At 51.5% G+C, this 19,734-nt stretch overlaps 1 protein-coding gene across 2 annotated transcripts in view; it reads left to right on the top strand.

The window, feature by feature from the left end:
• The first annotated feature begins 261 nt into the window (after positions 1-261).
• RIMS4 (regulating synaptic membrane exocytosis 4) overlaps positions 262-19,734 on the top strand; it is a 63,994-nt gene continuing 44,521 nt past the window's right edge. The window contains exon 1 of one of the 2 annotated variants that reach the window (XM_023251211.2): positions 262-460. In XM_023251211.2, the coding sequence (XP_023106979.1) occupies positions 364-460 (97 nt within the window). In that variant the 5' untranslated portion in view covers positions 262-363. The remainder of the gene's footprint in view (positions 461-19,734) is intronic. The other variant, XM_023251212.2, reaches the window with a different exon arrangement.

Raw genomic sequence — 19,734 nt, forward strand, 5'->3', positions numbered from 1 at the left:
GCGGCGGCCGCTCCGAGCCCGCCCCGCGCGGCCGGCTGGGGGCGCCGCGGGCCAGAGCGCTGCGCCGCCACCTCCGTCGCCGCCGCCGCCGCCGCCACCACCACCACCACCGCCGCCGCCGCCGCCGCTGCCGCCGGGAGCACAGCGCGCCTCGGGCTCCGCGCGCCGCCCGCTCCCGGCCCGCCCGCCGCCCGCCGGCCCCGCCGCGCCCGCCAGCCCCGCCGCGGAGCCCCGGCCTAGCCCCGGGCCGCCGCCACCACGCCGCGCGCCGTACTCCGCGTTAAGAATGGGGCGGCCAAGCTGCCCAAGCCGCCCGCCGCCGCCGCCGCCGCCGCGGCCGAGGCTCCGGGCGCCGGCGCCGGCATGGAGCGCTCGCAGAGCCGCCTCAGCCTGTCCGCCTCCTTCGAGGCGCTCGCCATCTACTTCCCGTGCATGAACTCCTTCGACGACGAGGACGCGGGTAAGCGCGCCGCCCGCCCCCGATCCCCGGGGCGGTGTGTGTGGGGGGGGGGGGGGCGGAGGTGGTCCCGGGAGCCGGGGCCGGAGGCCCCCTGCCCGACCGGGTGCGCCCTAAGAGGGGGCCACTCTCTCCACCCCATTGGCAGTCCCGCTCGGGATACGCCCCCACCCACGAGGCCTCAAGGTCTAGAGCTGCGGTGCCTTCTAGCCTCCAGCCGTCCCCAGGGACCCCGAGCTCCTCTGCATTCACCCCTTTCCCGCAGGTGGGCCCGTGGGGTCGCCCGGACCAGCTCTGTTTACTCACCCGAGCCTGCCGGGTGCCCCCTGTCTTGTCCCTGGATCCGACCTGCCGCCCTCCCTGAGCCTCCCGCGTGTGGTGCCCACTCCTCGAGCCCCGGGGCTTTGGCAGCCTCACCCCTGGGGCTCTGACGCGCCCCCCGCCGTTGGAGGTGGCGCGCAGACCTTACTTCTCCATCTTTGTCTTGCCTGCATCCAGAGGCTCCCTGGCCAAGACTCCCGCCCTGCGCCCAAGGCCTTGAGCGTCCCCGTTTGTCTCTCCTCTTCTTCCCCCAGAAGCTGGGGCTCCGGACTCCTGGTTCCTATCAGACTGGGGCGGGCCGCGGGAAGACTGGCCGGGTGCGGCCTTTCCTCCCCGCTCGTCCTGGAAGGAGACGTAGGGCGGCGCCAACTCCTCACCTGCGCACCCTCCGGAGTGTGCCCGGCCCCTGGGTGCTCTTGTCCCTGGAGTAGCCCCTTTGGGTGGGCTGAACCCGGTCACCATCTGGCGGCCCGAACCTCGCGCTCCCGGGCCTGCGCGCAGCCTCAGCCAGAGCCCGAGGGGCGGGGAAATGTAGGGAAACCTGCTCTTTGGGGCCCTGGGATCGGGAAGAGGGAACGTGAGGGCTCCGGATCTGTTTCCGCGGTGAAGTATCGAATCCACCAACAGGTGGGGCAACTAGAGGGCTTGGGTGAGAGTTCCCCAAAGAGTGCCAGATTGGGAGTCAGCATCAGGTTCCAGTCTTGCTTCTCAGCTTATTAGCTGTGACCTTGGGCAAGTCATGTCACTCCTAGCCTCCATATCCCCATCTGTGAAATGGGATGGCAGTCCCTCAGACACGGGGTGCAGTTAAAAATGTTTTCTGAAAATCTGAGGTAACAGAAGCTGAACATCTGAGAGTGAGTTCAGCGAGAGGACAAAAACGAGAGGGGTGTAGGTGGTGGGGAGTAGCAAAATGGTTTCACGGACACTTTGGAGAACCTGACGAAAATATGAACTGTCTCTTCAAAAAATACACATACGAACCATCCTCAAAATTTTGTCTGCAGTGTTAGGGAGTTTATGGGTCCTGCTTAAGACTCCCTGCCTGCAGAGACCCTTGTCTGGTCACCGAGTTATCTGGTGAGACATGGGATGGAGCCGTGGGTAATGGGTGCTCATGTCCTCCTGCTGGAGCAAGAGGCAGGTGGAGAAAAGGTTCTCCAGAAGAATTTGTTGGCCAAGTGAATGGATGGGGGGGGGGGGGGTGAGACAGATTCCCCACAGACCTAGAGTTGGGAGTAGGGTAAATACCGTTACTGCAAAGCCATTGTACAGAATCACCATTTTATGGAAAAAAATAACCGAGGCTCAGAGGGTTAACTTATCCCTTGATGTAGCTGAGGGAGGTCATTATTCTGGCCAGGTAAGGAGGTATGGAGGGGCTGTGCAACACAGTGGCCTCCACTGGAGGAAATCAGGTTAGCATGAGGGCTGGGAGAGGGATCCCCACCAGCAGAAGTGAGATGATGCTTCCACCTTTCACTTAATGGTCAAGGACTCTCCTGAAGTTCAATAGGCTACCTGGTCTCAAGAAGCAGGTTGGGCAGGAGCATGGGTTTGGAGGTGCAGGGACAGGGACAATGGCAGGGACAGTTAGGTTTTTCTCCTAAGTCGTATCCCACGTCATGGGTCAGACGCCTTGGTTATTATTGCTGGTTGCGCAAGTTGTTCCGATTTCACTTAAGTCAGAATAGAGTCCTTGATTTATAATAGAGATTTTTTAAAAAAAAGATCCTACCTGATGTTTTTTCCAGCAAGTTTCTTCAAATCCTTGTCTTGGACTCGGAAGAGACCTAGAAATCATCCTGTCCAACCCCTTTTGGAGCTCAAGTGGATGAGTGTGTGTGTGTGTGTGTGTGTGTGTGTGTGTGTGTGTAACCCAAGGTCATCCAATGAGGTAGGCATAGAGCTGAGACTAAAATCAGGTTTCCAGTTCTCTTTCCAGTAAACTACTAGCCCTCTGTCTGAAAGAGGATTTTTTAAAAAACTAAATCTCACTGTGTAGAAAATGGTTCCCAGGTGAGGAGGCCCCAGGGAACGGCTGCCAGCCAGGAGTTTGGTTTGGGCATCTTGTGCTCATTGTCTGCTCATCTTAAGGGATGCTTTTGAGTTTGGGAGGGGGAGGGAGAAAGTCAAGTTTCATTTCCGCAAGACTAATGAGTGTCTGGTAAAAATCGGAAGTAGGAAACATTGTCTTGGTGCTTAATTTCTCTTGTTCTTCTCAAAGTCATTAATTTTCTCCTAAAAAAAGCCTTTTGGATTTATTCTTTTAGAACAGCACCGTGCTGAACTAATTTCTAAAAGCAGTTTGAATAATCTATCACCTGCTAGACAGAGACTGCTTCAGTAGGAGGGCTATCAGAACTGGCTTCCCTCTGCCTTCCACTGCCCTGATCCCTCCTCCCCTGGCCCATGAATGCAGGGCTGTCTGATGGCTTAGAGGTGTGTCCCTGATGGCTTCTGGCTCATCTAGATGCCTCCTCTTTGATGCTGCTTCCAAATCCTATTGAATGCATCGTGTCCATCACCCAGGTTGAGCCAGAGCCATCTTCAGGGTTCACCTGCACCTTCAGCTGGTTTCCTGAGAAACTGTGTGAGGAGTCTTAACTGGGCCAGAGTACTTTCCTGCATCGGGCTTGGGAGACTTGGACATTTTGTGAGCATAGGAAGCTGCTCCTTCCTCCCACCCTGTTCTAGCCACCCTAAAGCTCAGGATGCCGGTCATTGTAGATTCCTAGAATTCTTCCCAAGGAGCATCTCTGCCCCAACCTTGCACTCTGAACTCATTTCTTATGCTGCTTTTGTCCCTTTTCCAAAGATGCTGGGGGCTTTAGAGAGACATGGACTGGGGGGCATTTTCCTGTACATATCTTCATTGCTCAGCCTCGCTGGCTCTGGGTTTGTAATTGGGGAGTTAGGTACATGACCTCAGCTTTTTCATCTGAATGAGGGAGAAAGTAATAGTGTGGACTGCATAGGGTCAACAGTTTTTAAATTATTACCTTTTGATAGGCATCCTCCTACACATTTTAAATATATTATTTTAATTCTTTTGTCATAGCAACCCTATAAAATTAACATTTAACATCCCCATTTTCAGATAAGAAAACTGAGGCACAGAGAGTATTTGTTCAAGGTCACTCAGCCAAGAAGTGAGGGAGTTAGGATTTGAACTTGAGCAATCTGACTAAAATATCTGTGCTTTTGATTATTACATTGTTTTTGCCATGCAAAGGGCTTAGTACGGTATCTGGCACCGGGTAGGCTCGCATTACCTGTTAGCTATTATCAAATTATCAAATAAGATTTGTTTCTGAGCATGACTGTAAACTAGCATCTGTGGGATTTTCAAAATGTTAGCTTTCATAATTTTTGTAAGCTAATTTAATTGCATTGTGAAAGCTATTAAGGCAGAGTTGGGCCCTCTTTCTTGGCAGCGGTTTAAAGATGGGGATTTGGGGGACTTGCTTGTGGAACAAGAGGGTGGGGAGCAGTCCAGCTCCCTGTTTCCCTGTTCTTCCTTAACAGTTAATTTTCTTCACATCTATTGTCTTAGCCTTGCTGCGGTGCATTGGGGCACTGCTGGGGAGTAAGGGTATCTCCACTTTACAACAAATACCAAAGGCGGTTGTTAACATCAGGGTCTGGAATTGAGGATGGTGTCCCTGAGTCTGACCAAGTGGTTTCGGCATCCAATTCTCCCTGGCCTGGGAGAAGGGCGGAGAAGCGGGAGCAGCCAGCTCTGATTTGCCCATAGGATGCTTCGATCCAGCACTGGAGAAAGTTGCCATGGCAACACCGGGCCGGCTACCAGTCCCTCGCTTAGCGGTTAGGGCCACATCTCTGGGCTGCAAAGCCCTTCACTGCACCGCCTTCTTCCGCTCAGGCCAAATCTGGTGGGTGGGGCGGCATGGTGGATGGGTCCCACAAACTAGGACCAAAGCCCACTCCCGTTGTTTTTGGAGAGGGGGAAATAGAGGGGTTTGTCTGAGTTTCTTCTCCTGGATTGTGGGGCGGAGATGCCTATATCCTGCCAGACAGATCCCGGCAGGGGGAGTTAGAGCTCTCATTCTTGCCCCCACCCCAGGCACCTGGAAGGACAGCACTGGACCTCCTTCCCCACCCCCAATCTACTCCATTTGGCAGAGTTTTCTTTCCCAGACCAAGTGCTAACTTTTGTCCTTGAAATTTGACCTGAGCTTTCTCTGAGAAACAAAACGTCCTGCTGTCCCACCCCTTCCCGCTGAGTTGGTGGGTGGGAACACAGTGCTTCAGCCTCAGAGCAGGACTAGGACTGAGTGGATAAGGGGGAAAGGTGAGGGAGAGGCCTTAAAATATCCTTCGGGATCAGATCCACTTGAGGTGTGAGGCTGAGGTTTTGAAGCCTCCATTCCCACCCTTTTTTCTAGGGCAGGCCACTTTCTGTCCCCCTCAGTCCCCTCCCTCAATTTACCACCAAGTGCTGTAATCTTCTGTATGTTTGGGGAGTTGTGCAGAACTCTTACAGATTTGGGTAACTGAGGCCTGGTAAAGAATTGAACCAATTTTTTCCATGGTTCATGTCACAGGGTGGGGTGAGAGTATGGACCCAAACTACTTTATCTGAGTCAAATTATCCTGAAAGAAGCATCTCAGAAGAATCGGGTGCATGGGGATTCACTCCTTCCCCCACTACCCAGATCATTGCCCTGCAGAACTGCCTTGATGCCTTGAGAGCTCTTTCCTTAAATCCCTCTCCCTCAGACACCCCCCTTCCCTGTCCCCAAGCAGCCAGACTCATGGCTCCTGCTTCCTTGAGTTTGCAGTTGCCCGAGGCCTGTCTGGTTCTGTTTGGTGGGAAGCGGGAAGCGGGAAGCGGGAAGAAGGGCTCCATCCACCTCGGCTCCCTCTGCAGGTGGCGCTCTGCCTCCCTCCCCACCCGTCCTCCTGGCAGGCTGAGTGAGGGCGGGGCGGAGGTGTGGAGGAGAGCGGGAGTGTGAGAGCGCCTCCGTGTCAGCTGACCTCTCCAGGCTCTGGGCCTTTTACTTTGCCTCCTCTACCGTCTTTTCATTTTGGCTTTGACAACCATCGCTTCAGCGTTTCTTTTAAGAATTGTTGGAGAGGCGCCAGTCTGGGTGATGCGCTCAAAAGGGTGCAAACACGTCCTGCGCTGTAACCTGTGCCCCCCACCCTGTTCCAGGGCTACTTGCAATCTCCCTGTCTTACTGTCACCCCCGTCTTACTGTCAGATCTCCAGTGCAGCACCCCCCCCCCCCGCCAGTCACCTGGAGTGACCACATTGCAATCCACTGTCTCCCCTACCAGTTACTCCATGGGGCTAGCATTGGACTCCACTATGGTTCTGGGGCCTCAGGCAGGTCCTTTAACCTTCCTGAGCCTCGGTTTCCTCTTCTGGAAAAAGGGTTAAATATCCTGTCTAGCATCTCTTAGGGTTATAAAAATAAAATGATTGAAAGTCTTGCTTGGCTGTGCTCCGTGCTTTCCCTGATCTTACCGAATTCTATAGCAACCAGAACGGTAGCTACTGTTACAGATGTACCCATTTTGCTGATGGGGAAAAGCCAAGCGGCTTAGAGTAGTTTAATGACTTTCTTGGGTTGCACAGTGGTGATTCACAAACTGAGATGTGTTTGACTCCAGAGGCCACCCTCTGCCTCTTGGCATGAAATGAGATTCCAGGTGGGAGAGGGCTGTGTATGCCCTGGGGGCTGTGCTCGTGCTAACAAAACAGCAAGTGACAGAGGCTGGGGTGTGGAGTCTTGTTCAGATTCAGATATGCCCCTCCAGCATCTGCCATTCCACCCCAGTCCACTGGATTGCCTTTCTGGCCATCATTTCCTGGATGATCCCCATCACGGGGCTGTGCCTGGCCTCCTTGAAGAATCCAGTTGTCTGCCCTGGCCCTGGGGGCCGAGCCGTCACCTGCCTCTCCAGACCGATGTAGGCCAGTGCTGGATTATATTTAACGCTGTGCTATTTCTACTTGACAGCTCTAGAGCGCCATCCCCCCTCCCCTTTCTCCTTCCTCCCTCCTCCCTTTCTGATTCACTCGGAAACTGACGTGGCTGATGTCAGTGCCTTATTCTTAGCCCCCGTAATTGTAACTGCATTTAGCAGTGCGCACTTCATTAACAGTTTCTGCGATGGGGGAGTGAGGTGACTGCGTGCCTGGGTAGGGACCTGGTGGGGGTGAGGAGGGGGCAGCTGCTGCAGGACCCCGGCCAGCTGCTGCTTCTGGATGGACCAGCTGGGTGGCTTCTAGGCCTGGCCTCCCAAGACTGGCACTCTTAGAAGGAACCTTGGAGAGCATCTAGTCCTTCCCTCATTAGGCAGGGAAGGAAACTGAGGCTCAGAGAGGCAGAATGGCTTGCCAGAGTCACATGTTCCAGATCCAGGGCTCTGGCCTCTGAGTCCAGGTTTTCTTCTTTGGCATTTACTTATTCAACTAATATTTAACTAGCTGCTCAGTGCCAAACAGTATTCTAAGTGCTGAGGACATATGAGGGAACAAGGCAGACATGGTTTCTGCTCTCATGGAGTTATGTTCTGGGGTGGGGGAAACAGACAATAAACAGGAAGCAATTAAAATATAAGTAATTTCAGATTGTGTTAAGTGAAATGAAAATAAAACTGATGGGATAGAAGGTAACAATAAGTAAGGTAGTCAGGGAAGACTCACCGAGGAAGTGACATTTGAGCTGAGGCCTAAATGATGAAGAGCCAGCAGTGGGAATCTGAGAGCGTAGAGTGATCTAGGCAGAGACAACCACTGGTGCAAAGGCCCTGAGGTCAATGTGAGCTTGGGTGTTTATGGAACAAAAAGTGTGGTTTCATAGAATGGATGAGGGGACACAAGGTCAGAGAAGTAAGCTGGGGGCAGATCGCTCAACCTTGCAGACCGTAAAGAGTATCAGGTGGGGAAACCGGGTCCAGAGGGGGAAGAGAAAAGGCCTCCATCTGTGTAAAGTCAGAGAGAGAAGCCAAGAACTCATGCCTCCTGAATCCCTGTCTATTGTATCCCTTAGACATAGGTGGCTGTGCCTTTAAATGCACCGCCTGGCTTCATTTCACATTGTAGCTGAGTCTGGGCAGGGCTCCTGCTCCGCCCTCCCTTGCACGCCCACCTCCCCTCCTTGAGTCTTACCTGACCCAGCTTCGTAGCTCCTCAGGCTGATGTAGCTGTGAAAGACCCCAGGGAGCTTCTGTTTTGCGACAGAGAGAACGTGGCTTTGGAATCCAACAGACCTGAATTTTCATCCTGCTTCTGCCACTTCTAAATTGTGTGACTTTGGGCAAGTGCCTTCAGCTCTCTAGGGCTCCATTTCCTCATCTGTACAATGGGGGAATAGTAAGTTCTTCAAAGGGTCATCATGAGGAATAAGTGGTGTGATGCCCAGGATGCACCTAGTCCAGAATGGGCATGTGGAATGAAGGTTTCCTCGGTTATAGGGATGAATGAGATTGTGTGTTCCATGCTGAGCGCATAGTAGATGCTCTCTTAGGGGTAGCTGCTGCAGTTGTGGCTATTCCTGTCCGTTTCAGTGGGTCACAGTCACCTAAGGGGCTTGTTAAAACTCAGATTGCTGGGTGCCGCCCCAGTGTGTCTCATTCAGCCTGGAGTAGAAGCTGAGACTCTTCATTTCTACCAAGTTCCCAGATGATGCTGATACCAAAGCTGCTAGTCCAGGGACCCTGCCTTGGGAACTACTGGGTTAGAGAAAAAAGCTGGAGAGAAGTGAAGGGTTCTTAACATAGGATGTCTCCTGGCTACCTGTGTCTTAGATGCTGGGACATTGGGTACCAAATTCAGTAGCTGGGAGTAGTCTTCGGGCGTTCCTGTCTCCAGCACATGGTCTCAGATCAAATGAGCCTCAGATGCTGCCCTGCTTTGTACCGGTTTAACGTGTGGGACCCCATAAATCCTTTTGGAAGTCATCTGTATAAATGATAAATGAGTCAATGTGAATAGCACATTGGGCCTTAATACCCTTTTGCGGGATATTGGATTCAGTTCTGGGGATTCTGAGGGGTTCAAGTCTAGTGCCTTTACCAGAGGGAACAGGACACAGTCCCTTTCCTGAATTGGAGAAAGGCAGGGCTATGTCTTAAAACCGGCAGGTTCATTTGAGGACAAGCCTCTGCTGGGAAAAAGTAAATCAAAGGAATCATCGATGTTGAGGGGCAAAATGCTGGGAAATGCTACTAAGGGAATTTACTGAGTCAGTTAATTTAGATGTGTCTAAGAAAAGGGTCTCTGGTAATTTTCTAAGGAAGGTTGAGATTTAGCTCAGGTTGGAGGTAGTGGGGGACAAACCTTATGATGTGATAAGATTCCCACCCAGTCCCATAAAACTCGGAGTCTGAAGACCAAGGCATTTACAAATAGTTTCCAGGTGGGACTTGTCTGAAACTGATGGGAAGGAGTCTCCGGGAGAGGGGGCTCAGGGACGGAAAGGAGGACGGGCTTTGGCTTTGAGTCTCTGCCATGTACCGGCTGTGTCTCTTGACTACGATATGTAACTCTTACGTGCAGCCTCATCTTTTGCAAAATGGAGTGAATAACTCCTACCTTGTGAGACTTAGAGGTAATGTACGTACTACCCATAGGGCATCCGGGAGATGGAAGCTACTGCCTTTCCAGCTACGGTAGACTGCCTAGGTGCAGGACGGGTGGGCGGGATGGGGGGGGGTGGGGTTTCACACCCGGGGTCTGGACTCGTGGCTCTGCTCTGGTTTGCCGGCGTTCGCTGTGTGCTGAGTGGAGCCCAAGAGGCTGCACGAGGAATCAGGGAAGAGGTCTCCGTTCAGCCGCTGAATTTCAGCATCTTCTACAACCACTTCCCTTTGTCTTTTGGGCCTCAGAATGCCCATCTGCAGAAGGAGGGTCTGTTTAGGCACAACCAGAGTCTTCCAGAAAACAGAGGACACTTGTCCAGATCCTCCCCGCCCCCCATCTCCTCCTTTGCATTCCGACCCTGCTCAGCCCCTCTGTGGTCATTTTTATCCCCAGAGTATCCCACCTGGCACCATTTCTCTCTAGCTGGTCCTTGGCTGATTGGTCATTGAATAATTTTGAAAAGATTAAGTGCTATTTGGAGTAGGCAATAAATGCAGATGGTGCGGCATTAAAAATTGTTTTTGTTTATTTTTCAGAGAGAGAGAGAGAGAGAGAGAGTGAGTCAGTGCTGGAGGGGCGGAGAGAGGCAGAAAAAGAATCGCAAGCAGGCTCTGAGCTGTCAGCACAGAGCCCAATGTGGGACTCAAACTCACAAACCGCGAGATCTTGACATGAGCCGAAACCGAGTCAGCTGCTTAACTGACTGAGCCACCCAGGCGCCCCTAGATGGTGCAGCATTTTAACGTTCATTTATTTTCGAGACAGAGAGAGACAGAACATGAATGGGGGGAGGGTCAGAGAGAGAGGGAGACACAGAATCTGAAGCAGGCTCCAGGCTCTGAGCGGTCAGCACAGAGCCCGACGCGGGGCTCGAACTCACGGACCGTGAGATCATGACCTGAGCCGAAGTCGGCCGCTTAACCGACTGAGCCACCCAGGCGCCCCAGTGGTGCAGCATTTTAAAAGCACGCAAAGTATCCAATGAAAACTGTCCTGGATGTCTCCATCTTCTGACTCTCCTGCCCCGTCCCCAGGACAAACACTGTTTCCAGCTCTTTCTGCTGTTACCGATGATTTGTTACAGTGAAAAAGCCAGACCTCACCAATGGCACCCAAGGAAGCTGGGCTCCCACCTCAGCCACCCAGTCCTACTCCTAATACCATTGCGGTCTTTTAGGCTGCCAGCTTCTTCTTTATTTTCCAGTTAGCAGATTCTTATCTTTTTTTAAATGTTTATTTATTTTTGAGAGAGAGACACACACAGAGCACAAGCTTGGGTGGGGGGGGGGGAGGCGGGCAGAGAGAGAGGGAGACACAGAATCTGAAGCAGGATCCAGGCTCTGAACTGTCTGCACAGAGCCTGAAGTGGGGCTCAAACTCACAAACCGTGAGATCGTGACCTCAGCTGAAGTCAGACGCTTAACCGACTGAGCCCCCCAGGCGCCCCATCCAGTTAGCGGATTCTTATTAAGCACTTATGGTGGTGGTTAGCTCTGCGTCAGGCACTGTGAAGGTTTGAGAGTAGTCAGACTAGGCAGTGTAGCTTGGTGGGGTTTATGATGCAGACTCTGCAGCCAGATGGCCTGGGTCTGAATACTGGCTTTGCTGCTTATTGGCTGTGTGACCTTGAGCAAGTTACTTAACTTCTCTGAGCCTCAGTTTCCTTAACCATAAAAAGGGGTTAATAATAGCTCCTCCCTTCCCTGAAGGTATGATGAGGATCAAATGAGTAAGTATTTGTAAAGTGCTTTGTAGAGAGCCCACACACAGCAAAAGTGTGTCAAGAGTGTAAGCTATTACTATCTTGGAGCCTCCAAGCTGGGAGTCTCTCTGAGGTCATCTGCTCGTCTTCACTGAGGCCCAGAGAAGGATCGCCTGGTTTGGCCAAAGCCTCACAGCAGGTCTGTGGCAAAGCCAGGAATAGAGCTGATGTTTTTGGATTCCTAGCCAGGGCCTTTTCCTCTCCTGTGAGGTGCCCCAAGTGGCCACTGTGGACCCTGTCTGCACCTGAAGCTTTAAGTCCTCACCCTGCATCTCCAACACTCAATGTCCCTGGGAATTGCTGCCTGGAGTTGCCTGGGAAGTGGGTGGGAGGATGTGTCACTAATTGGGGCCTGTAATGGAAATTAATTAGTTCCTCAGCAAATGTCTCAAGAAACATCTTTCATCTGCCTGGGCCCAACATCAAGACTGAACCAGGCGCCTCTGGGCCCCAGGCCAGGACCAACCCATCCCAAGCCATCTGGACCCCGGAATCTGCCACTTCTGCCCAGCCTCTGTTGGGTGTGCTCAGTTCTGGGAGAGGGACCCCCACACCAGGAAGTTTGGCCCTGTTGGGAATCAAGTGGGTGCCACTAGCTCCGGAGAAATGAGCATGCGGAGTGTTCTTAGGCTCCTCCCAGGAGTCTTCAAGTTGAAAAGAATGCAGGGGAGGGAAGAGCTCTTCCTTCCTGTTGCTGAGCCTGAGACTTGGGCTCTTGTGCAGGTGATGTGCTGTGCAGTCCTTTCAGGGGAGGCCTATAAGAGGGATGCACGATGGGCAGGAAAAGAGGCAGCTAAAGGTGGGCACTCAGCTGTGGGCTAGCCTCAGCCTGATTTGCGGGAAGCTCTAGGGAGCAGGTGGCATTGCAGAGTTGACCGGCCTCCTGCACTCCCATATCAGTCGGTCATTGGCTGTGGGCAGTCCCCAAAGGTCAGGACATAACTCTTGGGGCAAGGCAGCTCCCATTAGCTAAGGGCAGTTCTCCAAAGAAGGGGCAGCTGTGAGCCAGGACCTGCAGCTACTCACAGAAGCTATGGGATGGCCGTCCTGCTTGGTGAAGGCGATCTGGCTAGGCTGGATCCCCCGCTGACCGTCTGGAAACTTCCGGCTGAGCAGTGTCCACCCCTAATTCAGGTCATCCTCTCCACAGCCCCACAAGGTGTGTACGATGATCATGGTAGGTGGGCTGGAACAATCAAGGATCTGGATGGACTCTTGACTTGGCCACAGTCACACAGCTAGCGAAGGGTAGGACAGGGCTTCAAATCCAGGTCTGCCTCCATCACTTACGGTCTTTTCCAACATTCTGTACTGCATTTCATTTTTTTCATGAACGTATTTGTATGTTTCATGCTTCTTAGTGGGCTTCTAAGTGCCTCTCTGAAGGGTGTCTGTCTTGATGTTCAAGCCCTTTGGGTTTGACAGAACATTTTTGCCTGTTTGAATTCACCTGATCCTCTTGGAAAATTGACCCTGTTTCCAGAGAGGTGGGCAAAGGCCCCAATAGGCTGCCTGAAGAGGAGGGTTAAGGGATAGCTGATTTGTCATGGAATTAGCCCTGGATTTGAGACCCCATTTCTGCCAGTTTGCCAATTGAATGACCATGGGCTCCTCTTTGAGCCTTGCTTTCCTCTTTGGATGAACAAGTCCATGGCTGTAAGCCACAGGTAACCCTGAAGGTATTCTAATAATACTGCACATAGCAAGGACTTGGCAAGGTTTTGACTGGGGTGGGGGTGGGGAGTTCGAAACCAGAGCTGACCTCTGCAGTGTGTGTGCAGGGAATAGTCTCAAATTAAGGCCTGCAAATGGGCACCGTGACCCCCTGCTGTCCAGGTTTGGGTTCCCCCAGAAGCAGTTCCTGAAACAAGGCTTTGAATAAGTATTAGGATGGACCGCATGAAATTGCCATTTTTAGGAGTCAAACGGTCGCGTAGCAATTGTACACGGTTTGTGTGGTTCACAGAGGTGGTCACTGAAAACGTCAGGAGAGGTGTGAGAGAAAGTGAGTTAGGGAATGAAGTGATATCAGCCCCTGACTGAGGGCAAGCAGGGTTAAATCTTGCTGGGGGCTTCTGGAAGATTGTATAAAGGGACAGACAGTGGTTATTTTCGTCTTTGTGGACCATAAGGTGTCTCTTACCACTGCTGTTACACAGTTGGAGCTCGAAAGCAGCCAGAGAGAATATGTAAATGGATGAGTGAGGCTGTGTTCTAATAAAACTTTATTTACAACAATACGCAGTGAGCTAATTTAACTCCCGGGTGGTAGTTTGCAGACCCCTGGAGTAGAACAGGCACCCCGGTTAGCCCACCCAGGGGTGAGGGAGCTGGGGTATGTATACAGCAATTCCTGTCCGTCAGTGGTTGAAGGCCGTGGGGGTTGGGCTGGGGAGTATTTGTTGCTGTCCTTTCCCGCCTGCCGCAGGTCGAAGTCTAGGTTCTGGCAACAGGAAGTCAGGCCAGTGGTCACTGACGGTAGTGAAGGTCCAGGACAGGGGACCAACAACATCGCTTATGCCAGTTTTGGGGGATGGCTGTGTTTGGAAGAGTGCACTGGAAAGAGAATGGCAGAATGAACAGGAAAACACATTTTGGGGGGGGGGGGCAGATTATTTTTTAACTTCTTATTTCCAGGCTTTCCAGCCATTTGTTACTTTTAGGCAAAGACTGGCTCCTCCATTCTTGGCAGTCTAGTTTGCGCTTTCTACCTCCATGCCTCTGCTTCAGCAGTTTCCTTTTCTGGGATGCCTTCCCCCTCCTCCTTCAGGGCTCCAATGCCACCGCCTCCAGGAAGTACACTTCCCTTTTCTCACAGGGAGTTGATCACTCCTCCTGGGCAATCACAGCACTTTTCTCTCTCACAGGCGGTTGCAGAATGTGGTTTCTGTCATTTTTCCACTGCCACACCAAGAGCTCCTCCGGATCAAGGACTGTGTGATTCCCTGTCTGTATCCCACCTCAGGGGCATTGATTTGGGAAAGGTGGAGCTGAATCCCACCCACCCCCCCTCCCTCCTATGCTCCCTACCACCTCCGTTTCTCCCTCTTTTCTGCCAGTAGTTGCTGTTGGCAAGGCCCTGTCCTAGGTGCTGATGACCCAAGAAAAACCCAGTCTTAATCTGTCCCTTAAACTCTCATGGAGTTTACTGTCTGGTGGGGGGAGGGGCTAGGCATTAGATTACCCAAAGGAATAACTAATAATTTGTCCACTACTGTGGTAAGTGCCGTACGGGACAAGTGGGGGGTGCCGGGAAAGGCTCTGGCTGGGAGAACTGACCTGCCCTGGGTTGGGGGGTGCAAGGAAGGGGCCAGCTAAGCTGAGATCTGAGGGATGAGTTGGCCAAGTAGGGGAGGGAGGACCCGAGACAGGATGCCATCCATATGCAGAGAGGACAGACTTGGAAGTCAGCTAAGGGAGTAAGGGGTCGAATCCTTGATTCTCTCAGTCTGTGTGGCTGTCTCCCCTTTTCTCCTCTTTGCCACATAAATGGGAGATATTAACTGTAATTGCTACAACATGGCAGAATTATGGGTAGTTTGGTCTTTTTTTTTTTTTTTTTTTTGTAGTTTCCAAATTTTCTACAATGGATATGTCGTGGTGAAAGTTGAGAGCTTTAGTCTGGAGACCTATCCCCACTGGTAGTTGTGTAACCTTAACCATGTCATTTAATCACATGGTGCTTCTCCTTCCCTCTCTGTAAAATGGGAAGAATATAGTGATGATTTACTCACAGCGCCCATCACATTCTGACACTTCACCTCCATTCATTTATTCAAGCCTTACAACTACCCTGTGAGGTAGATACTATCAATATGCCTGTTTAATTGGTGAGGAAACAGGCACAGAGAGATTAAGTACATTGCCCAAGATCACACAGCTCATCAGAGTCAGAGGCAGGATTCATATCCAGCTGTGTGACTCTAAAATCTGAGCTTAACCACTTGGCTATACTGCCTACCTCTCAGGGTAGGAATGAGAATTAATGAGAGGACATCTGTCAAGCCCTTAGCCCTTAGCATAGTGTGTGACACACAGTGCTCTGTAAATATTAGCTCATGTTATTATTAGCAGCTGTGCAAAGGCCCTGTGGTGGGAGGGGCACGTGGTGTTTTGAAAACCCAGGGAAGGGAGCATGTGGTTGGCAAAGTAGCAGGACTAGACCATACTAGGTCTTTAAAGTCAAGAATCCTGGACTTACGGACAGTTGAGTCCCAGTTGGGTTTTTCAAGGGAAGCCACAGACTCAAATCTGGGGTTTGCAAGGACTTGTCTGGCTGCAGGTGGGAGCCAAGAGGCCCTGGGATGACTCCTTTTGGTTATAGTGACTTTCCCCAAATGGGTCTGACCATTCCAGCATTGAATCCCCAGACCATGGTGATGATGATCTTCGGGTGTCTCGGCTGGCTGCGTGGGCTAGAGTGCAAGACACAAAAAAGTCAGGAGTGTGTCACCAGGCTGGTCTGGTGATGCTGGGAGGCTGGGAAGTGCCAGTTTGAAGGCAGGAACAAATTACTCTCCTGGAGATGAGGCCGGGCCAATTCCTGCCGTGTTACATTATTAAATTTGTAATCTTCGTTCTAATACTTCCCAGCAGTGAATAAGAACCAAATTTAAAATGCTGGCTTTACATTTCTGGAATGAAGCTCTTTGTCAAGAACTCTTGAAACCCATAATTTCTCTCCAGAGGTGGATGTCTATGTCTTTAAAAAAAAAAATTAAAATTAAAAAATAAAGGAAAACCACTGTTTCGGGTAATGGTTGCACTTGAAGGGTTGTCTGAAACCCCAGCCCTGACCAGGAATTGGGAATAGGGTCTGTATGTCTCCAGGCCCAAAAAGAGCTCAAAGTAGGACAGGGCCTACAGATAGATACCCAGGGCTGCCCCAGAAATTTAAACCCCTAAATCTGGGCCTTGCCTGAGAAAAAAGGTGACAGAAGCCTCATGTTCACCTCACCACCCCCCACCCCAAGTAGCTGACAAATTCATTGATTTTTGAAAGGGTTTGGTACAGCTCGGGCCACAGTCCCCCAAAGAACGGACCCGTATCAGGCCGTGCAGGTTTATCTCATGACGTGTGGTGAGTGGGGGACCTGGCTGCTGGTGGAACCATGGGCTGTACGGCTACTGCCTCTGTACCTGGCCAGCAGGGCCCTGGTTTGGGGCCCGCAGCATTACTAGGCAGCTCTGTGGCCCTCCTCACTGGATGGGGAGTCTATGCATGAAGGGGATATGCCCCCCTGGGCCCCTCTTTCTAGGCCATATTCTAGGTGTTTGGGACCCTTGAATTTTCTGTCCAAATGGCCCTGAGTCTCCTTATGGGGTCTGTGCAGACCCCTTCCCTAGGTCCATCCTCCCGAGGGTAGACTCTGCCCATCACTGGTGTCCTGATAAGTGGCTCCAAAGTGGCTGTTTGTGGAAGTGAGAACAGAGCACAGATGTGCAAAGTGGGCCCCTTGATATGTGGGGGTGGGACTGAAGGGAAGAGGCAGGCTTCAGCTGAGGACCCGCTCTCTCCTCATTCCATATTCAGCCATGGAACACTGTGGATTCTAAATTTGAACCTGTGCTGGCCTTCAAGGTCATTATGGAAGTATATTTGTCAGAACAGAAGGATAGAACATATTTTATTCAATAGCCTAATTTATAACTTTTAAATATTTAGAGCAAGTATGAGGGCCTCCATTGTACTCTTGCCCTGGGCCCCACAATTTTAGGGGCCCTTTCTTTGTGTCATTCTCTGAACCAAGAGTGAGAACCGCCCAGGGATGGCCCTTCTCTTCGTAGTCGCATTTGTGGTACACATGGCTTACAAGGTACCTTTGTGCATATTAGAGAAAGGCACTCTCACCCCCACCCTGGGTGATCAAATAAAGAAATGGTGGGGCGCCTGGGTGGCTCAGTCGGCTAAGCGTCCAACTCTTGGTTTCAGCTCAGGTCATGATCTCATGGTTTGTGAGTTCAAGCCCCACATCAGGCTCTGCACTGGCAGCACAGAGCCTGCCTGGAATTCTCCCTCTCCCTCTCTCTCTGCGCACCACCCCCCCTTCCCCGCCGCCCAAATAAAAAATAAACTTAAAAAAATAAACGGAATGGTATGTCCTGTGGAAGGATGAATTAGAAAAAGGCCCCTCCTTCTCCAGTGCCAGCTGGGTGTCCTGCTTGGCAAGGGAAAATGCGCTGTATTTCTCTCCTGGGCCCAGCCTCAGTTGGGCATTTTTGTGCAGGTAGATGCTTATCCAGTAGTCTGCAGGGCCCCACGAGCCTGAACCAGAGAGGAGCCATGGGCAAGACCAGAGGGAAAGTGCTGACACTGTGGGATCCCAAAATAATCATTAAGTCATTTTACATTTTTTAAAAAGTTTATTTTTTTTTAAGCGAGAGAGAGCATGCACACAAGCAGGGGAGGGGCAGAGACATGGGGACAGAGGATCTGAAGCCCCTCATTTTTTATTTTTAATAATCATCCTCATCATGGGTTGCTTGGGTGGCTCAGTTGGTTGAGCATCTGACTTCGGCTCAGGTCATGATCTCTCACAGTTTGTGGGTTTGAGCCCCACCTTGGGCTCTGTGCTGTCAGCTCAGAGCCTGGAGCCTGCTTCGGATTCTGTGTCTCTCTTTCTCTCTGCCTCACTCCCCACTTGCACTCTGTCTCTCTCTCTTCAAAAATAAATAAACATTAAAAAAATAATCACCCTCATCATGATGGTAAATGTTTATTTTTTTTTCATACATGCCAGGTACTCTGAACACTTTACCTGGATTATCCTATTGAAACATCAGAATATGAAGGTGGCAAAATTGTCATACCCATTGTACTGATGAGGAAACTGAGGCTCAGAGAAGCTAGGTTCTTCTTTGGCCCAAGGTCATTCAGTAGTAAAGTCAAACAGGCCTGCCTGGCATGTGAGTCTGTTAGCTTAACCACTGCTCTGCACTGCCCTTTGTGATTTTTGAAAGCATTCTTTATGCAGCCAACATATTCACTGATCCTTGCTCCAGTGTGCTGGGTACTTGAAGGTAGGACAGGGGCCTCCCTCAGCAGAGAAGGAGAGAGGAGCAGAGCAGATAACTGGGTGACCCCATTGAACAGGGGGTGTGAGAAGCTGTTTACCAGGCTGTGTAGTCAGGGAGGAGCTTCCTGTGGTTTCTTGATGTCTGGGGGTTGGGGAGGTAGGGTAGGGAAGGTAGGTGCCTCAGGAGGATGTGGGGCCAGAAAAGAAGTGAGTGGTTAAGAAAGGCTCTAGTGCCCTGGCCCTTCTTGGAGACTAGAGCTCTGTTGTCCTCTTCAGGCCTCCTGGGCCCTTGCCGAGAGGGGCGGGACTCACTGCCCACCCCCAGCCACCATCCTCTGCAAAGGTGGAAAAATCATTTGCTGTGGTTTTGGCTGGGACGATTTGGGACCTGGCCCTCTGAGCCCTCCCAGGCTGGCCCAGACCTTTCACGGGGCTCCTGCTACACTGGGAGTGGTAGAGTCACCACTTGTCATTTTAATTTTTTAAAACAATATTGTGCGTTCACTAGTTACAAACACTTGTACAGTTACACTAGCTGACATTTCCGAGCACGTACCACATTCCAGCTGCTGTGCTAAGATTTTACATGCGTTACCTTGTACAGTCTTCAGTCCTGTTGCTATTCCCAGACTCCCCCCAAGGTCACAACCTAGCAAACAGCAGGGTCGGTTTCCTTGGGTCTAACATCCTCAGTCTGTGCTATGTGTCCCCATGGTGGAGATTTTGAGAAACATGCAGAGAAAGCACACAAAAAGAAAATAAAGATGCCTCCGATTCTGTCATCCAAAAGCAGGATGTTTTAACCATTGGGGCTGTTTGTCTCCAGTTGTGTGCGCGTGTGCGTGTGTGTGTATGTGTGTGTGCAAGAATGTGTGTTTAAACCAAGGCAGGGTCATGCTGTGGTAGTGTTTTTGTAAACCGAAGCCACTGTTTAAAAATCACCTTAAAAGGACCTTCGCAGGCTGGTCTCCACAGGGACACTCTGATTTCTAGGATCAGGTCTAGAACCGTATGATTCGTCTGTAGACCACAGACTTGCCAAGGCCGGCCCAGGGACAGCACAAAGGCAGCTCACCCTAATAGCCACGGTTCGTTTCTGTTCCTGCTTTTCGCTCTTGTTCTTGTAAAAGATAAATAAATAAATAAATTTAAAACTGACAGACTTACCCAGGATTTTATTCCGTGCCTGGCCCCGCATTTAAATGCGAGAAGCAGAAGGCTTGTGAGCTATAAATAGCCCAGGCCGTTTCTGAACAGTGGCAGGGAGAAATTGTAGGTTCTGTTTCCTCCCAACCTGGTGACCTGGATTACTTCCTTCCTGCCGCCGTTGCTTTCCTCCCCACCTCCTCTGCCCATCCTTCATGGAGCAGCGCAAGGGCCTCTCGGCAAGAGTGCAGTGAGCACCCAGGCCAGGCCCCGGGTGCCCGGCACACGGACTTGAGTGAGCCACCAGCCCCATCACAGCCTGGGGTGGCTCAGATGCCACAAATACAAACCTTGTCATTGGCAAGCCCAAAGAGGGGTCCCTAGCTCTGGGAGTGGGGAAAGGTGTCCTGGAGGA

Source organism: Felis catus, chromosome A3, assembly GCF_018350175.1.
Source record: "Felis catus isolate Fca126 chromosome A3, F.catus_Fca126_mat1.0, whole genome shotgun sequence".
NCBI classification, from domain to species: domain Eukaryota; kingdom Metazoa; phylum Chordata; class Mammalia; order Carnivora; family Felidae; genus Felis; species Felis catus.